This window comes from Artemia sp. Qi Xiang Cuo, chromosome 5, assembly GCF_049724085.1.
Source record: "Artemia sp. Qi Xiang Cuo chromosome 5, ASM4972408v1, whole genome shotgun sequence".
Taxonomy (NCBI): Eukaryota; Metazoa; Arthropoda; class Branchiopoda; order Anostraca; family Artemiidae; genus Artemia; species Artemia sp. Qi Xiang Cuo.
The window spans coordinates 45,679,647-45,701,746 of NC_142798.1; the positions used below are offsets into that span (position 1 = coordinate 45,679,647).

Sequence of the window (22,100 nt, forward strand, 5' to 3'; positions counted from 1 at the left end):
TTTCGAAATTATTCAGATATACCTCTAATTATTGGAAAAGTGAGGCATAGATTCGCCGTGGTATTCAATAAGATCCAAAGAATCCAATTAAAAGGGAGCAAACACAAAAGCCAAATTAGGCCAGTAGCCTATGAGAAATCGCAAAATACCCAAGACAAAGAACAAGTCCTAATGGGGGGCCCTGGGTCTATCAAAATATTTCAATGGTTTCCCAGGAAATTTGATATCATTTCTTCTGTCTCCACTTTAAATGAAAAAAAAAAATAATTATCTTTTAGGGATCCCTGCTTTCAATAAAAAAAAAGAGGTATTATCATTTAAAAATGATAGCCCCCTATCTCCCCCTATAGGCAATAATTTACAATTTATTTATGTATAATATTTTTGGGGGAAACTTCCGGTTCAATCTTTATTTCCCCAACCTTGTACATAGCTTAGTCTATAGCTAAATTTTGTCTCAATAGAAGGGCTTTTTTCTGGGGGGGGGGGGGGGGGTAAAAATGTTTCAAAAAGAAGAATTTATTTTCTATCAGGCGTTCAACAATTGAGCATTAAACATTAAGAAAATCTTATCTAAAGACAGAAAAAAAAAATCTGCAAACTTACAATTCAGCTGTAGAAACAATCTGTCGGCTGTCAATTTCAAAATCCAACTGAAGGCTGAAGCTGTATAGTAGTGAATGCGTTCTATAATTCTATTCAACTTGAAAATAAAATTCTTGACTACGAATGATGCAAGAAATAGCGATTGGGAAACTGCATTCGAAATGATTTAAACTCATTTCACAAAGACGATACTTTTTTTTGTCAACATATTAAGAACTGTGTGTATTGCAATATTTGCAATTACATATTGCATCTGTCTGGTTTTTATGCAAAGTAACAAAAGAGACGAAAATTAATGAACAAGAGAGTAGTAAAGAATTATGGTATGCAAAGTAATATTTGGCAGGGAAAGTCACTGGTGATAAATTGCTAGGGGTGGCACCGTGATTGCGTGATTTTCGGGGATTCGGGGAACCAAATTTTTTTTCGCGGTGACGCAGATTTTCGGGGAAATACCCGAAAATTCGGGGATAGTGCAAGCCCTGCTTGATTTCTAATCAGGAAAATCAAAATACTAAACCACACGAGAAGGAAAAGCTCCGACTCAGCGGTTGACGCAATAAAGAATTGCCGCAAAATTAATTTAAAGTCGATCGAACGCCGCCACCTCTGCCTGCGGCGGCGTTTAGACACTTCAGCGGCGTTCGACTGGGCCTCTCGTTGGCGGCGCCCGGTCGATCCGCCGGCGCGGAGCCGGGGTCTACTCTTATCTATTCAATCAGGGTTTATTACAATCTTTTAATTTTTTAAATGAAAGCAAAGAGCAACATAAACACTCAAAAACACATAGAAACTATCTCATACGCTAGGGGGTCGTTGTGGATAAACCTCTACTCTTTGCACTAAACCTTGATTTTTTTTTTCTCAGTGCCCGAAGAGCGACTTCTCTGACGCTTGAGCGATATGATGAAAAGATTTTTTTGCCGCAATTTCTCGAGAACTGAAGGGGGTGTTTTATTTACATTTACTGTAGCCTTAGGTTCACACATATACTATTTTTTTGCGAAACATTACAGTAAAACAACAGGACTCGAAAATCGCATGTTAACACCCACACTGGAATAGTAACCATATCCGATCTTAAGCGGCAAAGGTTTCAAAACACCAGAATGGTGCTTCAAAGGTCTTGGAAAAAAAAAACTAATAGCATTATACCTTCTTTACGAAAACCCTAAAAAGGCGAAAATCAGAACTGTAGAGCAAGGTAAAATTGTAGATGATAGGCATTTTGCTATCTTGGAAAGTAGTTCAGTTGAGCAAACGGTACTTTCAGTAATGGATCCTGAGTCTAAATTATGATTAGGGGTGGTATTTTTAAGTATCTACTGCTACCCCTTTTCCATCCACAGGATAATGGTATCTGATAAACTTTGGCAAATTACATATTATAAATCGAAACTTCCACACATAAATCTATATGCATAAATTGAGGCCTGAAGAAATCGTGTTAACCTTGTATTGTAATGTTTTTGTAGAAATTTCAAATAAAATTCCCGTGACCCCGTTTTGTTAAGTCTTCCTTATGTTTGTCCCAGGAAACATGGTTACCAGCAAAGAAAGACAAAAGATCTTTATGTGAGGTTATCCACTTACCGGGCCATGGGCGTACGTAGCTTCTTGTCAAGAGTGGGGGGGGGCAGCCCATTCTGTGATGAAGGGCGGGGGGGGAGGAAGCTGAAGTTATATTGGCAGTTCACAAAACCTTACATTGCCAGCAAGTTCTATCAACCTATGAAATCTTTATTAATAAGTAATCACCAAAAATCATTAATAAGCTTCAGCATCAATCTTCTTGGATTAGAACCGAATCTTTCCAATACATTATGGATAATTGCTTCTTGTTTGACTTTTATTCTATCATTCCGGCTGTTTATTTCCAGCCTTTTCAACCATGTACCTTTCATCAACGGCATTTTTAGTCATCTACCTTTTTTCAACCATATCTAGTGTAAATTTAAAGTTCTAGGGGGGGCCGCTGCCCCCCTCTTCAGTACGCTTATGTACCGGGCTTTAATAGTACAGTTTAGTATGATCAACTCTAGACCCATTTCACTTTGGTTAGTTGTGCCTGGCAAGAGAAAGAAGAAAGAGAAATTACCCCAGATAAATCCGGTTAAGCTGAAATTAATCGGATGTGAATCCCAGGTTCTGGTCATTAGAAGGGGAAGTCTTCTTTCATATAAATCCTATTAAGCTGAAATTAATCGGATGTGAATCCCAGGTGCTGGTCATTAGAAGGGGAAGTCTTCTTTCATATACTAAACAGTGTTGAGCCCAGAGAAACGGTTTTCCGATCTTATTATATATTTTGCTGAACAGGAGGAACCGACCCTATCGAACCTTTTACGATAGGACCTCATCCAAGAGCAGGTTTACGAGTGGTTTTTCAATTTAATTCAAAAATGAGAAAATGAACACCAGACGAACACGGATAATCCCTTGTTTTCAAATGTTGACCACGGAGTTTGTCAGAAGTGAGGCACGAGGCGTTATTTCCACAACCAACTCTACAAGTCTGGATGGAATTTTCACGAAGATAAGTGATTTCGGGAGCAATGATTTCCTGAGAGACCAATTTTCTATCGAGGAAGTCGCCGAAAATGTGGGATAGTCTGACTGTAACTGCAATTGCTGCAAACTGGTGTTTTACACCTAATCACTTTAGTTTGCATCAAAGCTATCTTATAATATACATTTCTATTGAGTTTTTTTTTTGGAAAAAGAGTATACTTTCATCATATTTCCACAGTTTAAATTATGAGTTTCTTCACATCTTATTTGAAACTTTTTGTGTGCAATTCCTAGATTGCACAATCTTACAAAGCTGTAATTCTGGCACTAATCCATGCTGTTCGCTTGATCATGCAATATGCAATTTCGAAATGATTTCATTTAGACGTGATAGCTAACAGAAAAAAAACGAAAATGTAGTATATAATATTTCACACATCTTTTGCTGAAATGGGTCATATTGATTTGACAATATTATTCCAATAGCTTTCTGCAATAACAGAAGCTTCAAGTAAATATTAACAACATGAACTCGCAATACTCTATCGGAAATGAGTCTTCGAAAAGTTCCTAAATGCATTTTTGACGTTGAAGAGACTAGAAGAAATACAATGGGAAGCGTGACGTCGCAGATGACTCTTCATATGACCTCACAATACTCTATTGAAAATGAATCTTCGGAAAGTTCCTAAAATGTATTTTCTGACGTAAAAGACTACAAGAAATACCATTACAAATGTTATTTTTCATGATTTATTACCAATTTCACGAAAAAAGAAAAGAAAAGGAAAAAAAGAAGGAAAATATAGCACTAATACCTTATGGGTTGTAATGAGAGTAACAATTAGACTTTGTAGAGTTGAAAAAAAAAGAAGCAAAATAAGCATTGTACTATCTTTTCAATCCCTCAAGCTTGCTTAAAAAAGTCAGGATACAATGCAAAACGTTACTCTTAAAATCTCTCTTTTATAGATACGGAATTGGGATTAAAGTTAATGGCATAAAAAGAAGAAACAAAAATAATAATAAAATTTCCTCAGTTTATTTTCAAAATGACCTATTTAAATTATGCCTTTGGACTACTGGTGCTGCAGCCAGGCCCGTCAAATATGGGGGAGGGTGGACCCCCCCCCCCATTTTTTTGTTCACTCGGTAATGAAAAATAATTCGGTAAAATCGTGGTGCTTTGCGCCACGATGTTTCTGACGCCGTTAAAATTCTTTGTTCGGTTCAATAAAAACCACGAAAATACTGACATGTCATCTACAGAAATTTCGAACTTGGTCGGTAAACACTGCAGGTTTACCAACTCCTGCCGTGATTTTATAGATGGTGCTACAACTTTCCATTGGGCTAAATAAACAATATTAAAATAGTGACATGATATGTACCAAAATCTATATCTCGGTTGGTAAATGCAGCGGTTTTACCGACTCGTGCAGTGATTTTACGTGTCGGTAAAATCTCTTGCTCCCCTCCCCTCCCCAAAACATTTCGGCTAGTAACGAAACTCGATGCAGTGAAGGGATTCATTCTTTGTACATACTTTTATGCACACCCAGAAATTAGCGGTCGTTACTAGTTCTTCCTTCTTCTATTTTTGACGTCTGTTAGTATCTGCTTGAATTGAATCCTCTCTTAGTCAGGAAACCTACTGAAATGCAATTGTCAAATGAACAAGTCACATTTCAGCAAAAAAAATAAAATAGAAAATATTAAAAACTGCATTTTCATTTTTATTTCTCCTGTTAACTATCACTTCTAAATGAAATCATTTCGAAATTGCATATTGCATCATCAAAAGAACAGCATGGATTATTGCAAGAATTACAACTGTGTAAGATTGTGCAATCTAGGTATCGCACAAAGAAAATGCAGATAAGACATGAAGAAACTTTAATTTGAACTAAGGAAATAGGACGGAAATATCCTCTCTTCCCAAAAAATGAAACAGAAATGCATATTACAAAATAGCTGGCGTCCGAATTAGAACACATTAGATGTGAAACACCGGCTTAGAACAATTAAAGTTAGAGGCAACTATGCGAAATGTAGAATCATCGTGTATACACTTTTTCTTATTGGGCATTGACCAAGGTAATTTTCTATCATACAGAAGATCTCTAAAGCTTTCAGACGTCATCAGCCGATAACGCAATACCTCTAACCACATTTGGTGCACGGAACTGGAGGTCCAAGAGAATGGGCAGTGCTTCAACTATCCCCGCATTGTCGTCAATTTCTTCGAAAGAAAACTTGTCTCCCCGAAAATCCAAGCACCCAAAATGAAAATAAAAAAAAATCATGAAATTCCATCGAAACTTGTTGGGTTAATTGCAGAAAATGGCACATGCTTGCGCAATTTCAACAAACTCTGTAACAAACATTTGAAAATAATGGCTTACCCATATTTGTCTGGTGTAAATCTTCTACATTTTGGAATTAAATTGTAAAACCATTCACAAACCAACACTTGGATGAGGTCGTAATATGAAAAAGGCTCGATAGCGTCTCGCTAACCAAAATACAGAAGAAGATTTGAATACTGTTTCTCTGGGTTCATGGAAGAAAACTTCTCTTCTTCTGGAAACAAGCACCTGGGGTCCAGATCAGACATTTTTCAGTTTCAAACAATCTTTGGGATGAATTTTGCTTATCATCTTCATCTTACCAAGCACAATCAAGTATAGGGAAGGGATTCTAAGGCTGACCGTGTAAAACTATACTATTACACATCAATGATCAATAACTGGACAATCTCACGGAATAGCAGTCTTTCTTTCTTTGCTGGCAGCTTGATATTCACTAAATTTGATTATGTTTTCAAATATGCATCGTAAACGGTATGAAATAGGGAAGAGGTCTGAATTGTAGACGTAATAGGTAGATCAGTTTTTTTTTTTTTTTTAGGGTCGCCAGCTGAGAAGACGCTGAGTAGAAGAAATGCTCCGATAATATAAATTCAATATATTATTATATTATATTATAATATATTATAGTGTAACAATTTCTCGGCAAAACTGTTCAACAACAACCAACCATGGGTGGTAGTTTTCACAAGCAATTGCTACTTCATCTCTCTTCGTACCTCGTATCCTAGTAAAAAGCTGATGAAAACTCTTTAAAACCTGTATCGCTTGTAAAAAAAAAAAAAAAGTTAGCTCGTAATTGTATACTAAACCCCGATGTTAATAAAAAAATTCCGTCTCATTTACCAAAATCCCGATATATTTACTGAATAAAACAAAAATTTTGACTGTTTAAGACATAAGCTCAATTCTTATTCAGCAAGGATCTCTAACAATATCTTGAAGATTATCCATACATTTAGTAAATCTTGTCAGAAACCACTTGAACTGTTATATCCACATTTGTCTCTCTAACCATGAAGCAATACGCCCATTGTTAAGAAAATATTATTTCATCCCTGATTTTTCCACCTGAATTCTATTTCATCTCCTCAAAATTCAACCATCTTCCTGCAATTTTCAAAACGGAAAGTGGGAGAACTCACGATGAGAGAAAAACAATCAAGCTCAAGGCTAATTTATTAAAAAATGTGTTTTAAAAAATCGCAATATACCGATAATCTACTACCAGAATTTCACAGTGAAATAATTTCCCCTACAAAATATACTTCCTACTCCTATATTTATTCACTAATCTTCCCTCGTTTGATTTTTACTTAGTTATTCCATCCCTAACCAATATTCGGCCTGGTAAAGAAAACTATCAGGTGATATCCCATTGCATTATTTTCTGTGTTAATATTCTTGTCTGTACATAGATAGAGGTATCTAGACAGATGTTAAACAGTCATTCGCTTGCGATGCTACAGTAACTTTGATTATCGTCTGGCGACCCAACGAATAAGTAAAGCTTTAGGGTTTTATTCTACAATTCATCAATGTTCAACCATTGAAAAAGGTTCCTTTTTTAGCCCTTGCATAACTTTTGAATTGTTTTACATGATAGAAGGATTCAAAGCACCTAATTGCCAGAGGGTATAGCCTTGCAGAGCGCTATGAGTAATATTTGCATTCTTTGAAGTTTCTCTTTTTTTGTCAGAAAAAAAAAACTTAAACCGTCAGGTTGCTGAATTCAGTATAGTTTTATTGACATCAACAAAAGATTTACTAACTTAAAATAACTGTTTGAAAATCCATGTTGAGTTAAAAAAAAAGGACGAGAATTGCATAAATATTGTCTATTCTCTGCTAAACCACCACAAACCAAAAAAATAACAAACTTCGAGAAAAAGTACACACAAGCCAAAGGAGGGAAAAGTATAATATTTCAGTATTAGACTTGGCATCAGAACCGCAACTTCATAACAAAACTTGGTGCCTAAGCCTTCCTAAAAAAATGAAAAATCAAATTTGAGTTTGTCAAAACTAATTAATTTTTTCTCAGGTACGTACAAGCAGTAAAAACAAGACCAAAAGTAGTAAGAGACATGATTCTTGCCAAAATGCTTTAGTCCAGGGACACAAGAGAGAAACCAATTATTCTTAAGTGAATTCAAAGTTTTCTGGCACCCAAGTCCTATTATGGAGTAGCAGAATTGAGACAGGGACCTTTAGGACTAAAAATCCAGAGCCAAAATATATGCGCTACCATCAGCTTTGCAGCTTCATTTTCTGATTTTTGACGTCACTGGTCACTCCTATCTCTCAAGGTTAATCTATCATTAAGATAGGCAGTCTCAGTCTGATATGTTATAACACTTTTTCACAAATTCTAATTTGTAGTTTAAATAACCTGTCATTAAAAAAAGCTGTTATTGATTAATTCAAAATAAAAATGTGGAAAGACCAGATGTTATATTAAAGAGAAATTATAATTCTAGCTAATTTTCTTCAAAGCAGTTATACAAATAAGCAATAATTACGTTCATCTTTAATCAGTTTCATTAAACTCTTTTATTTTAGATTTAGCATTGTCATTTCCTTCTCCAGCATACAGACTAAAATTAGAATTTGTGGTAGAGGCTATTTGGAACCAGGGTAGCAAGGCACATTTATGACATACAAAGCTCCGACGTGGTTAACTTATCAATCTCATGCTACTGTCCAACTACATTCGGACTTCACTAATTCAAAATAAATAGACTAAAGTATTACCAACACCTTACTTCTTTCGTGACAAAAAAGCCTATAGAGAACTAGCAGGTTGGTCCTTAGATTTTACCCCGAAGTCCTCTCACAAAACGAACATTGGGAGAAATATTGACCGGCCTGACCTGCTTTGGGACTGATTGCCAGGGAACATGAATATTTTTGACATTTTTAAGGTCTGTCTAAAACTTACACACCAGGAACAGACATATTAGGAGTTAGATATTCTATAGGGAAAAAACCTTTATAGTTTGCTGTGCAGAATATGGAACTGCTATTCTCAAAATTAATTAGTGTGCAATATTTTTTTTAAGATTAAAAATGTATTGAATAATCTTATTGCTTCCCTTTAAATTTAGAGGAAATGAACTTTCTAATTCTATACATTAAAATAAAGAAATGCTTTACACATAACAATTTTTATGAAATGATCCATGAATTTATCAAATTTTTGGTAAATTCTGGTTACATAGCATGAACTTTTTAATCTTTGAAAGTTTCAATATATTTTAACCATGACCACAATATTTCATAACTTTTGTAGAGCAAAATGTATATATTTTTTATGGAGACAAAAACATTTCGTGAGTGAAAAATATTATACATTTAACTTCAAAATTTTGAATTATTTTACATTACACTCTTTTGGCAGACTTTAAGTTTGGTATTATATTTTGAACAATGGTGCTTGAGAAATATTTTCTTTCATCAACTAATAAAACTATCATGCTTACCCTACCTTAAACCACGGATAGAAAACAACTTCAGAGTGCGTCAGAATATATTTAAGAGACAAAAGTATCACTCGAGATGCCTCGTGTTAGTTTCCAAAAACTAATAAGGAAGTATCGATCACATCTGTTTTCAGTTTTTCATTGAAATGAAACGTTTTAAAACGGATCAGTTCAGGGTTTTCAAGAAAATAACAAAATATAGACATATTTGTAGAAGAAAGTCAAGTTTGCTGTCAGAAATAGTCAATGTATAGCACCCTTTCACTCGGTTGCTAGGATTGACCGAGTAAAGTCAATAGCATACAAAGAAGTGCTCAAGAATATTAAGATTGAAACTGTATACTTTTGTAGTGCTTCTCTTACAGCACATTATAATCAAAGATAGTTATCTGATTAAATCGAAAAATCACAATGACTCGTCTGTCACAAAAAAACAAACAAGAAAAGTAGGATCTTTCAACAAAAATTGAATCCAAGTAAAATCACGGTATGCGATAAATTAATTCAGGTACACAATTTACGCTTAAACGCCGCGTGATTTTTCCTGGCAGTAATGCCAGGAGTAACTGTTTTGGATTAGTTATAATATTGTTCGATATGGTGTTCTTTAATATATAAATGTTAAAGACAGGAGTTCTTTCTAAGCTTTTTTTTTCGTGGAAACACCACTCAATTTTTACTCTCAATAAACAACACTCAACTTGCTTTAAAACAAGCAATCAAAGTTGTTGAAATTATTCAGAACTTTAAAACCAAATCCGGGTGAAGCTAATTCTTTAAGGAAAAGCGCCGCAGTTTATTGTTCTAAATTGTTGAAAATAGTCACTCTTGCAACATTTTACGACTAACATACCAGTGCATACTTGAAAAAATTATAGAAAAAATTAACGTCATAAATGTCCTTGCTTGAATAAAATACAACATGAACAACATAATTCAAAATACATTTTTTAAATCATACACCAAAATAAAATATTCCTTAGCATTTAAAATAGAAGCAATGTGAAAACAGGAACCACAAACAACAAGAACAATAGCCAAAATTTATAGAGCACGATATGATTTTTAACACTAGCCAAAATACTTTAATCCGATTCTTAATAAAAAGTATACCCTCTAAGATGGCAGTTTGGACCAAGGTCATAAAACGGCTACGCTTAGCCCATGTTTTGACTAGGCGTAAATCCATGAGAAGGCTGCAATCATTGCCAACATCATTAACCTATATAAACTACTAAGAAACATAACATCCACAATGTGCAAAAAAAAAAAAAAAAAAAGCACCAGAATTTTTTACACCCCCTTTCTAATAAACACCTGCATGTTACGAATTTTAGATAAAGAGTGGAGCATAAAACGGTGTTTTCCAAGGTTGTTGAAAGCTTCAAAAATGTTTTTCTAATATTTTATTAGCAGTCCGATTGAATATATAACCTCTACTCTCTAAATATCAGATGCAGGGAAGGGTCAAGATTGTACGCTTTGCCTTGTCTTCTTTCCATTTAATTGAACTCGAACTTTCAGTTCATACCTTGAACATAGCCTAATGCCCGAGTCAGACCATAGTGACAGTTTTTCATGGAAACAGAATTTCGCATAACAACATCACAGATAATATATGTGCGTAATTCTGGTAAGTTCGGTTGTAATTTTTGGGATTTGCTCAACAAAGTAAAGATTGAGGGTAGAATGCTTCACATTAGGCAAGACAGAAACATGGAATATCAGTACGCACACACACACACATATATATATATATATATAGGCTATATATATATATATATATATATATATATATATATATATATATATATATATATATATATATATATATATATATATATTAGAAACAAGTTGGTATAGCAAAAGGGATACTAAACGGTTTTCAAACCATTTTATCGTCATTCAAATTGCCCACTTCTCCAGCACAAATACAGCACTGAAATCAACGAAGAGCACGGTTCATTTACAATTTGTGTTTTTTTTTTTTATCGAAAGTCCCGACTGTAGTGTGGCCTGGGCGTAAGTGTATTAGAATAGCTAGTCTGAACTTTTAAGATGTGATCTATGATAGTTTTAGGCGGATGGGGAATGTTAATTTTTTTCTATCGTTTTTTTTATTACCAAGAATTTATAATTACGAAGGAATTCGTAACACCAGGTTACATCAATACTTATGTTTAACTAGCTTTTTTTTGGAAATTATGGCAAACAAGCAGACAATGCATCCATTCTTGAAATTATTTAGAAATGATACCTATACCATAGCTATGAAATGGATGGATTTCAATACATTTAAGGTCTAAAAACCCTACAATTGGAAACTTAAAAGCATAATTTTCCCTTTTTGTATTTTTGCCAAACCACAAATAAAATTCGTTTGTGAAATGATCTCTTAAGTTTAAACTGTTACCCAAATTTTTAGTCAATCTTCAATCTTCAATGGCTTTCCTCAATCCACGAATGTTTAGAAGCTTCAAGAGCAAATAAAATGCAAATTTTGATTATTCTACTCATCATAAAAGAAAACTTTTACTAACTATTTTTACTCATAAATGTTACGTTAACATCGGCGGGCTTTAATGTATACTTATATTTTTTTAATGTTAACTTAATACTTAACATATACTTTTTAATGTTAACGTATAATTATATTTTTCTTCATTTATTATTTATTTATGGATATGATTTGGAAGCACTCACAATATGCAGCTTCTTCATTATAAGATTGCCGTTTACAGTTCATAATACCAATTGAAATATCATCAATTTAACAGAATTTCCTTTTAAGAGAAACAACAAAAGTCAAAATTATTCCTTTACTCCTATAATCTAAAGACAAATGAAGATATAAAATTAACTTCATTCAATAGTCAACGATCTCAGACTATTTTAGCCAAGATACTCAAAGTTGACAAGCTCAAAAAACAGCTTTTACGAACTGGTATCAAATGGATTAATCACTACCAAGGCCAAAAAGAGGCACTTGTTGGTCTTCGCCTGTTTCTTCCTCACCCTCTGCATTATCCCTTTTTACTCTCCCAATCAAATCATCCTTATCAGCAAACCAAGGATGAGCTAAAATGTCTTCCGCTGTCAAACGCTGGGTAGGGTCACGAAGCAGAAGGTTACGAATCAAGCATTTGGCATGGTGTGACATATCATCAGGCAATTGATAATAGCCTTGGACTATTTTCGAAAACAATGCGAGTGGATTAGGATCATTGAACGGATATCTGAAAAGACAAAAATTATATTTTACAATATAGAACTCAAAAGAATAATACTCAATTTCCGTGTCTTTGATCGTCAATCGAAATCCTTTATTGTCAATAGACACTTATTCGAAATGCTTACAAGTGTCAGTAGACGAGTCACTTGCCGCAGATGGAATATGTCCATAAATACAAACTTTACAAGAAGGAAAAACTGCGGTCTGAGGACAATCAAAAGGGGTGTTCCCATTTGAGCGCTTTCCCATTTGAGCGCCACGGAATTTTGTTCCATTTGAGCGCCATGGAATTTTGTTCCCATTTGAGCGCCACGGAGTACCATTTGAGCGCCAAACCCAAAATTGTGATTTTGCGGTGGATGAAGCGTGGTTTGCTGCCACATTGACCTGTAGAAATATTTATTGCCACGAAGACAACGAACAAAACTGAGGATTTTATTGGGTCAATGGTTGTGAAAATAACTTCCATTTATAGTATTATAAACTAAGTAAATATATATAGTATTTATGTATACCATATATATTTACTACTAAAGGTATATACAGGTACTTATGCATTATGCGGTATCCACCGCTATATACTGTATGAGGAAAACAGACATGAAGACCCGTCGGTAAATTTTTCGCAGTTGATATTATTGACATAAGAATAAAGTAAACATACCACTCGATACCTTTTTTATGCTCTTTCCAAATAGAATAATCATTTTTTCTGATATGAATTTTACCCCCACCCCTATATATACCAATTCAGTGTATATTTTTGCACATTAGGGGGGGGGTAAATTTTTTTTCTGATTTTACTTTGATGTAAGTTTAAAATTTACCCCCACCCCCCTAATGTGCAAATATATACCCTGGATTGGTATACATAGGGGTGGGGGTAAAATTCATTTCCGACAAAAATGATTATTATATTTGGAAAGAGCCTAAAAAAGGCATCGAGTGGTGTGTTTACTTTATTCGTAAGTCAATAATATGATTTGCGAAAAATTTACCTGATCACCTAGCTATATCACCTAACATACGCAAAATATTATCTGGCGCTCAAATGGGACACAACTGAACTAATTAAAATACGGCGCGCAAATGGGAAATTCCCATTTGCGCGCCATGGCGCTCAAATGGGAAAGCGCTCAAATGGGATACACCCAATCAAAATTGCAGAAATTGAACAAGTTACATTGTAAGCAGACTATTCAACGAAGATTATTCAGTGTTTTATTCAAAAATTAAATAAAAAAAAAAAAAAAAAAATTTAACTGAAAGTAAGAAGGACATTAAAACTTAAAACGAACAGAAATTATTCCGTATATTAAAGCGGCTGTCTCCTCCTCAACGCGTCGCTCTTTACGCTAGATTTTTTATTGTTTTAAAAAATAAAATTGTGAGACAGTAAAACTTTACCGTAAAGAGCGAGGCGTTGAGGAAGGGACAGGCCCTTCCATATACGGAATAATTTCTGTTCGTTTTAAGTTTTAATGTCGCTCCTTACTTTCTGTTAAAAAATACTTTTTTTATTTAATTTCTGAACGTTTTGAATTAATGCATGTTTTTGAAATTAGCTAACCATATATGAAAAATTAAAGCGAAATTTGTATATTAATTTTACTTTTTTTTCTTGCTAAATGGTTTTCTAAAAAATTTTGATCGTACGAATTTGAGAAAAAAAGAGCGGGGGAGGGTGCCTAGTTGCCTTCCATTTTTTGGGTTCCTTATTTATTGATATTTTTAGAATCATCATTATAGCCCCATTCTTTTGATATATTTATTGACATCAAAATTCCGTTTTTTAAAGGTTTGTTACTATTGAGCCGTATCCCTTGTTTTTCTTATTACGTATCTGTTATTACGTATATGAGGTGGTTCTCCCCCTAGTCAATATTTTCCTCTTTATGCTAAAATTCGAATTGTATTCGAATCACAAATCCCTGAATCACAAATCCCGTTTAATTAGAATAGATAGCTCTTTTTAAAGTACTAAAAAAAAAACTTTAGCGTAAAGAGCGAGGAATTGACTAGGGGGCAAACCCCCTCATACACGTAATAATTTCTGTTCGTTTTAAATTTTAATGTTGCTCCTTACTTTCAGTTGAAAAACTTGATTTTTTATTTAATTTCTGATCGTTTTTTAAATAATGCTGGGAAATCCGGCGCCTCCTTCATAGAAATGTCCCTTCCCCCAAACAAACATCCTTCATGGAAAGATCCTCCCATGTAACCCCCTCCCCCGACCTCCCCCCACCATAAAAATCCCTCCTGAAAAGTCTGTATACTTTCCAATAACCAATACTATATGTAAGCAATGGGCAAAGTTCAGAACTTGCAGCCCTTCCCCCGGGAACTGTGGTGGATTAAGTCGTCCTCAATGACATATTTATTAAATTTTCGACAATGCTTAACAAAATGGCTATTTCAAAATTTTGATTGGATCCGTGATCTTTCTTCTGGCAAAAAAAAAAGCAAAATTCCACATTTTTGCAGATAGGAGCTGGAAACCTCTACAGTAGGGTTCTCTTATACACTAAATATGATGGTTTGATTTTCATTAAGATTCTATCACTTTTGGGGGGTGTCTCCACCTTTTTTCGAAAATAAGGCAATTTTTCAGGCTCGTAACTTTTGACAGGTATGACTAAACTTGATAAAACTTATATATTCGAAATCAGCATAAAAATCCAATTCTTTTGATGTATCTTCTGGTATCAAAATTCCGTGTTTTGGAGTTTAGTTTACTTTTGAGCCGGGTCGCTCCTTACTTACAGTTCGTTACCACGAACTGTTTGGTGCAAAAAAATATGGTTTTTCAGAATGTCACCAGATCCTAAAAACAAACAGTGGTATGTAATATCATTGCCATACCCTTTCAGAGCTCGCATCTATTTAACCTCTACGAAGGAGGAGAAAGGGGAGCAGTAGTACCTAAATATTTGTTAAGAGCATATCGAAAGGAAGAGAACATCGGCCCCAGAAGCGCATCCAGGATTTTTGTTCGGGGGGGGGGGGGGTTACTAATTTTTTTTAGGGGGGAGGGGGTACATAAAAACCTCAAAAACGCATACAAAATTTGTTTATGTCCATTTTTGTTACGTTTTTACGAGTCAAACATATATTTCGGGGGGGGGGGGGGGGTGAAAACGGGTACCCCCCCCCCTGGATACGGCCGTGTCGGCCCCATATAGAACTTGGTGGGAACAAGAGCTGTTCTTTTTATGGTCTTTTCCGACTTCTCCGGGGGTATGGGTTTAAAATGTCTTGTCTTACGCCTACTTACTAAAAGGGCTGGAAGTATTTATTTAATCAAACTCCAGTGATAGTTTTGGGTGACTTCGGTTAATAGAATCCTTATGAAGGATGGGCTACAGTCTTAACATTCATATCCATTAGAAGGGCTTAATGGGATTTCAAGTAGATTTGGTAGGGTTTAGAAGATTTGTTTTTAGTTACATCTATAGGGGGTTCGAATCAGATCCTATAGACTGCATTACGTGTGTTGATTCACAATTGCGACAACTCCACAACTGCAACTGTGACCCCCAGTTGTTGCAACTCTGGTCTCCAGAAAAAAACTAAGAGGCAGCCGGCGAATCTAGCAGTACGCAGGAAATCCTTAAGTTTCTTACGATAACCAAATCAAGATACTAGATATATTTAGGCATAATTAGCCCAAACTATTTCATAATGAAAGAAAAAGTTCCAACTTTCCACTTTCAGAATGCCAACTTTCAGAAGATTTCAGACTCCATCCTAATAAACTTGGACCTTTAATTGACATCCAAATTTTAACAACTGAAAATTAAGCCTATTATACTTTTTTTATTCTGCCAGGTAAGACTGCACTTTGAGATGCATTGATAGGTTTTAATTGCTTGAAATCAATGCTAAAGCGCCAAAATTGTCTCTCTTATCGGTTTCCCATGCTCTTTGTACTAGTCGTTATGGAAAACTGGGTGCTAGAGTTGACAATTTAAACAAGCAAAAAAAAGTTATGACCAGTTGAAATAGATTTGGCTTGATTTTTATCGCATTCTGCCAAGAAACGTGCAGCCATTTTTTAAACTCGCAGTTGGTTTATCTACTAATGTTTCTAGCATTTCTTGCTTTCAGCTTAAGCGTTGTTACGAATCCGAATCGAATGGCGATATATTTGTTCTCCTTTCAGATTAATGTTCAAGGAAGGTGCGTTCAAAAAACGCCAATGAACAAGAGGTCACAGGCTGTATTTTTTTTCTGCAGTTAAGAACACACCAAATTTGTGATTACAAAGTAGCCGTAGAGTTACCGATTGACGATTATGTAATTAATTTCAAACACTTTAAACAAGGGTTATGGGTTAGTAATTAGTTCCATCTAACTTTTCTTCATCTACAATTATTCGACAGTTGTTATCTGATAAACCAAATTCCAAACAATAAAAGGTAAAAAATGAGCCCCTCAGCATTTCTAGATAGAAAAGACTAAGTATACTATTATTATCTGCGGTTTTGAGGCGAAAATAGTGTAAAACTGTTGATGATAAAAAAATTCTTGAACACAATCATTGACTCGTGACAAAATCCTTAGGTTAGTTCAGGGGGGGGGGTCTTAACCAGGGATGCAAACACACTTAGGGATGGAAAATTGATTTCTGGGATTGAATTGGAAGGGATCGAATCTTTTTGAAGGATTCAAGGGGACTACAAACCCTGAGAACGGCTGGAAACTCCTGATTCAGTTGAATGTCGTTGATATGATCTTTCCAAGAATTTCATTAGTAATTTTCTACATATATATTTCCATCGTAGGGATAAACGCCATAAGCACAGTTTTAAGTATTCACTTGTTTTGAAAGATGGCAATATGGCAATATTGCTGGGATTTTTCTTCATTTTTCCACAGAGCGCTGGCTTCTTTTGTTTGATCGTAAACTCGTTAATATTCGTGGCTAAATTTGCTGGTATGGTTTTCTCGCAAAAGGAAATTAACAATTCCAACTCTATTCGTTTACCAAGACTTATTTCATTTCATTGTCATTTCATTCAAGTTAAAGTTTTTCTCTAAGAAATGATTCGAACATTACGGATTTATCTTTTTTAATTATTATTATATTTTTTTGCTGATCTATTATGTCTTCTTTTACTCACTTGAGTACTTTTGTATTTTGAGTACAAAATACATAAGACAAAGCTTCTAAAAAGCATTAAGGAGCAATTGCAGTAGAAGGAAAACACTCTCATAGTCTGATAATACACGACGGCCGTCCAAAATGAAAAATAAGAGCGGATTCGCTGCGAAAAAGTTTTAAATAACATTTCCATATAAGATTATTGGGTCGACTAAGCCGACTAATAACACCTGAAATTTCGCAAATGTGTATTTTTTCTATTGTTGTTTCAAGCACAATATTTACCATTGTTTTCCATACATCTCGCAAGTTCGAATTGCAAATGCTCAGAACATGTTTGTCCATACTACTGCTACTACTAAAAACTCACTACAGCACCAAGTCACCTGAGGCCAACACAGCTGCGCACGCTACTCTTCCATCCGGGTTTATTCAAAGCCTACCTCTTTACACCCTCCCAAGAAGTTCCCATTTCCCATAAATCTTTCCTTACGACATACTACCACCCCATAAGAGGGTGACCAGCTTTTCATTTGGCCCTAGACAGTTGCCCGACAAGGACAATCCATCATCCTTAATCCGCAGAACGTGTCGTATTCATCTCAACCTTTTCCCCATTACAGCCATAGAAAGGTGGATAGAACCATATTTTTTGTAAATCTTACTGTTTAAAAAACTATCAGTCAGACGGGTACCCAGACACTTCGTGGGCAATTCCTCTGTAAAACATCTAATAAATCCGACTCGTTGTTTCGGAGCGCCCACATTTCAGAACCATATTTGATCGCTGCCATCTTTGCAGCTTCCAATGTTCTAGTCTTAGTGCGCATACTAATCTTCTTATTCTTCCAAACTTATTACGACTGTAGAAAAACACCCTGGGCCTTGGCTATTCTATTTTTTAAATCTTCACTTTACTCACCGTCTTTACTAATAATACTACCTAGGTGAGTGAAGCTGTCCACTTGATCGATCTTCTCGTTACCCAACACCATCTCTTCACTTTTTCTACTCTTACCGACTTAGTGTTCTTAGCATTAATTTTCAAACCTATTCTTGCACCCTGAACTCGCAAAACCTCTAAAAATTCATTAATTTTGATAAAATTTTCACCAAGGATGCTTAAATCGTCAGCATAATCTAAGTCTAGGAGAGTTTTATTTCCCCAATTGATTCCGTATCCTCCCATAACCTTTGCTGTGCTCCTTAGGACAAAGTCCATCAAAATGATTCATATAAATTGGGATGTGACGCAACCCTGCTTAACTCCAGATTTAACACGAAACCAGCTACTAATCTTATTTCCTACAATAACTAGAGCAATTTTATTCTCGTACATAAAACAAATCACTTTATGCATTTATCTGGTATAACATACAAGGATAGGACCTTCGCTAAAGCTCTTTGTCAGCTGAATCGAACGCCTGCTCAGAATCTATAAAACTGAGGACTAAAGGGGTTTGATGACTCTGGCACCGCACTATTCCTAAAACCGCTCTGTTCTTCTCTTAAAAATTCATCTACAGCATCTCTATGTCTAAACAGTATCATCATACTAAGTAATTTGCTACCTACAGAAATCCAGCACTCACTCTTATCACCTATCTTATAGAAAGGTTTAATTAGTTTCCTAAATCGCTAAAATCACTAGGTACTTCCCCTTTTTAAAAAAACCATATTCATAATCTTCAGTAGCTTATCTATAACTTCATAGCCACAATATTTAAAAAACTCATTTACCAAACTATCCGCACCTGGGGCCTTATGATTTTTTAATTCTTTTAGTACCGTTACTAACTCTTCCTCACACACAAAAAAAAAAATCTTCCTTCACGTCCAAATTGTCACAAACTTTTTTGTTCTTTTCTATATATTTTCCTGTAACTCTATCAAGGTTAAGCACTTTTTACAAAAATGTTCTGCCCAACTTTCTTAAACTCTTTCCTTATAAGTAATTGTAGCCCCGTTCCTATCTTTAAATGGGACAAGCCCAGACTGACTATTCCCTCTCAATTTATTAACGTGCCACTACAATATTTAACCATTATGCCGTCTGGCTGCATCTTCCAGGTCTTCAGCAGTTGTATCTACGTTCTCTACTTCATACCTCCTTAATCCATATTTCAATGCCTTCTCCACTTGCTTTACACTCCTCTTATTTTCATATGATGTATCACTCAAATAATCCTTGAACACGCCCCTCCTTCTCTCTATCAAACATAGAAAATTTTAACAATATTCCCAGCAGCGTTTCTAACTTTCTTCCCTAAGACATAATCAGCGACTTCCAAAACTATTTTCCGAAAATTATCCCGTCCACCTTTTATACTGTCCAATTTTCAACTCTCCAGTTTAGTATTCAACTGTTCATGGAAAGGCTCTCTCAAACTGACCATGGTATCTATTAACATTATAGCTTCCCGACAGGTATTTACCTTTCCTAAATTTCAGCTTTAGATTAACCCTAGACACTACTGATCTTTACTTTTAACATCAAAAGCAGCACTCCTATAAACCATTGTATCTTGTATCAAGTTATCGGCCATTTTATGACCAAATACTGTGTTGGTTATAACTAGATTGTTATAACTACAGAATTGCAGGAGTCTGTAACCATTACTGTTTTCTTTTCCTACATCAAATTCACCATGGCTAGGATACCATCTACCCTTATTTCTACCGACTTGGACATTAAATCTTCTAATGAAAATACCATATTTACACCTGGGACCCTGTCTATTTCTTCCTGTAACTGTAAGTAAAATTCATTTCAGTCACTATATGACTGATACCCTGCACTTTTTTTAGTAATAAAATGAGCTACTAGTATCCTATCATTAATATCTTCCAACCTAAACAAAACTTTGCAGCATCCTTATTCACCATGAGCCCTACTCCCTGCATACATACCCCATCCTTCCTGCCTGGTAAATAAATTCTATATCACCTAATTTCATGTTTCCTTCCCCTGGGATGTGCGTTTCTGAAACTCCTAAAAAGTCTAGATCAAAAGCGTCTGAAGCCGTCAGTCAAGATGTCAATACGATAGTTTTATTTGACGTTGCAACATTCCAAGTTGGCAATTGTCATTGTTCTTTCAATAACTGAAATTATAATAGCCTCAGGAAAAGAAATGGTCCCAGAACGGGTGCAGAATGGCGGCTAATACATCTTCCCAAGTCTACTCGAAGCGCTTAAGCCGGTTTAGAAAGCAAGAAGTCCCTGGGGCCTCCAGTTGAATGGAGGCTCTGTGCAATTCTGGGCCCATATGGTTTTCCACGCTTGGCGATGCTCTTCTATAAACAAGAATCGAAATCCTGCAACTTAGCTAGAAAGAAGTTTTTTAGCCCAAAAAAGCCCACGAAAACAGACCAAACCCACAAGTATTATCCGAAAATCAGAAGCCATTGCAAATGCTATGTCGTTTACTAAGCTACGATTTACTCGAGGGACGCCATTCCTAAAGGTCAACCTGCAGCGATGCACAGTTTTGGTTAGGAAAAACTCTGAAAGGTCCAGCCTAATACTACTAAGAGGCCACGCAAGCAGGCTTTTCCTATTGGGGATAAGGGCGGAGAAAGGAATCTATGACGGAGCGGAGACCCCAAACCCTCTCACATCACCTGAACAACTCCAACCTTTTATACCCAGCCTATCTTCATCGGGGTTGTGCACAGAGTTTTAATTTAAATGGCCGACAAGAAAAGTGCTCGTGGTGTACATACATATGTAGGCACATTGTTACCCTTGTCTCAGTAAGGCAACTTTTCGAAAACCCTGTGCAATGAAAATTGGGAAGTACATCACACGCACAATTTTGTTTCCTGACGTATACGTTAGTTTCAAGACGCCTTCACACATTTTGAAAAAACGTCAAAAATTTATAGATTTAATGTCTAGGGTAAACTGACAAGGCCTACCATGAGAAATGGAGAAAATGATAGAACTAATTCAAAAAAAAAAAAAAAAAAAAAAAAAAAAAAAAGAACTGTACCTAGAATCGGTATTACAACGTCCAGTATCTGTAGTTTTTCTGACTTAATTTACCGAGATCAATGAATTTCAAAATTTAAAATAAAAATTCAAGTTATGGTAAATAATTTACAAACAGTCCAGAATAGTCAATAAAAATTAATAACAAACAAAACAATCAGCTTCCGTAAATAATAATTAATAAAAGTGCACGAGAAAGCATTTATAACATTTATGAGGTCAAAGTTGCAACACACAGAAAGCAGATAAGTCTATCAGACGGAAAATTATTTTTCCTGAGAAGGAGAACCTTCTGGAGGCTTTCCTGAGCAACGCTTTGAAAAAGAAAAAAACACACGAAAGCTCCAATCATTTTTTAATATAGTATGATATTGCACTTTAAGTATTTTCAGTCTTTCGTGGGGGGGGGGGAGGCTTAAAAATCTACCAGTATCTGTTGCAGCACTGATATCTGTTGTAGATATCTGCAATATCTGTTGCGAATTGCTCATGGACCAGAGACATGCTTGGCGCTTTTTACCGAGCATTTATTTTTGCCGTTACTACTCTAGCGCGTACACACTGGACGGTAAACATTCTACTGTCACCACATTCTACCGTCACATCTTCGTCAATTGATGCAATTCTTCTGATAAGTTTTTTGGAAGCAGTTGCCTGTTTAGCAGGTGCAAGTTTAGGACTAATTATTCCGTATTCGCTCATTGAACAAATCCTTTTTGTGTTATCATTCACGATAATTGAAAAAAAACGAAAAATCGTCCCCCTCTACACACTAAAAATACTTTGTATCCCCCCTCCCCTAT

The 22,100-nt window shown here is 35.4% G+C and overlaps 1 protein-coding gene across 1 annotated transcript in view; it reads right to left on the reverse strand.

Annotated features, from left to right (window-relative positions):
* Positions 1-7,495: 7,495 nt before the first annotated feature.
* The window catches only part of LOC148952180 (tribbles homolog 3-like), a 160,434-nt gene continuing 145,829 nt past the window's right edge, over positions 7,496-22,100 (reverse strand). Inside the window, exon 5 of the mRNA XM_089089644.1 lies at positions 7,496-12,204. Coding sequence (XP_088945770.1) covers positions 11,925-12,204 — 280 coding nt within the window. The 3' untranslated portion in view covers positions 7,496-11,924. The remainder of the gene's footprint in view (positions 12,205-22,100) is intronic.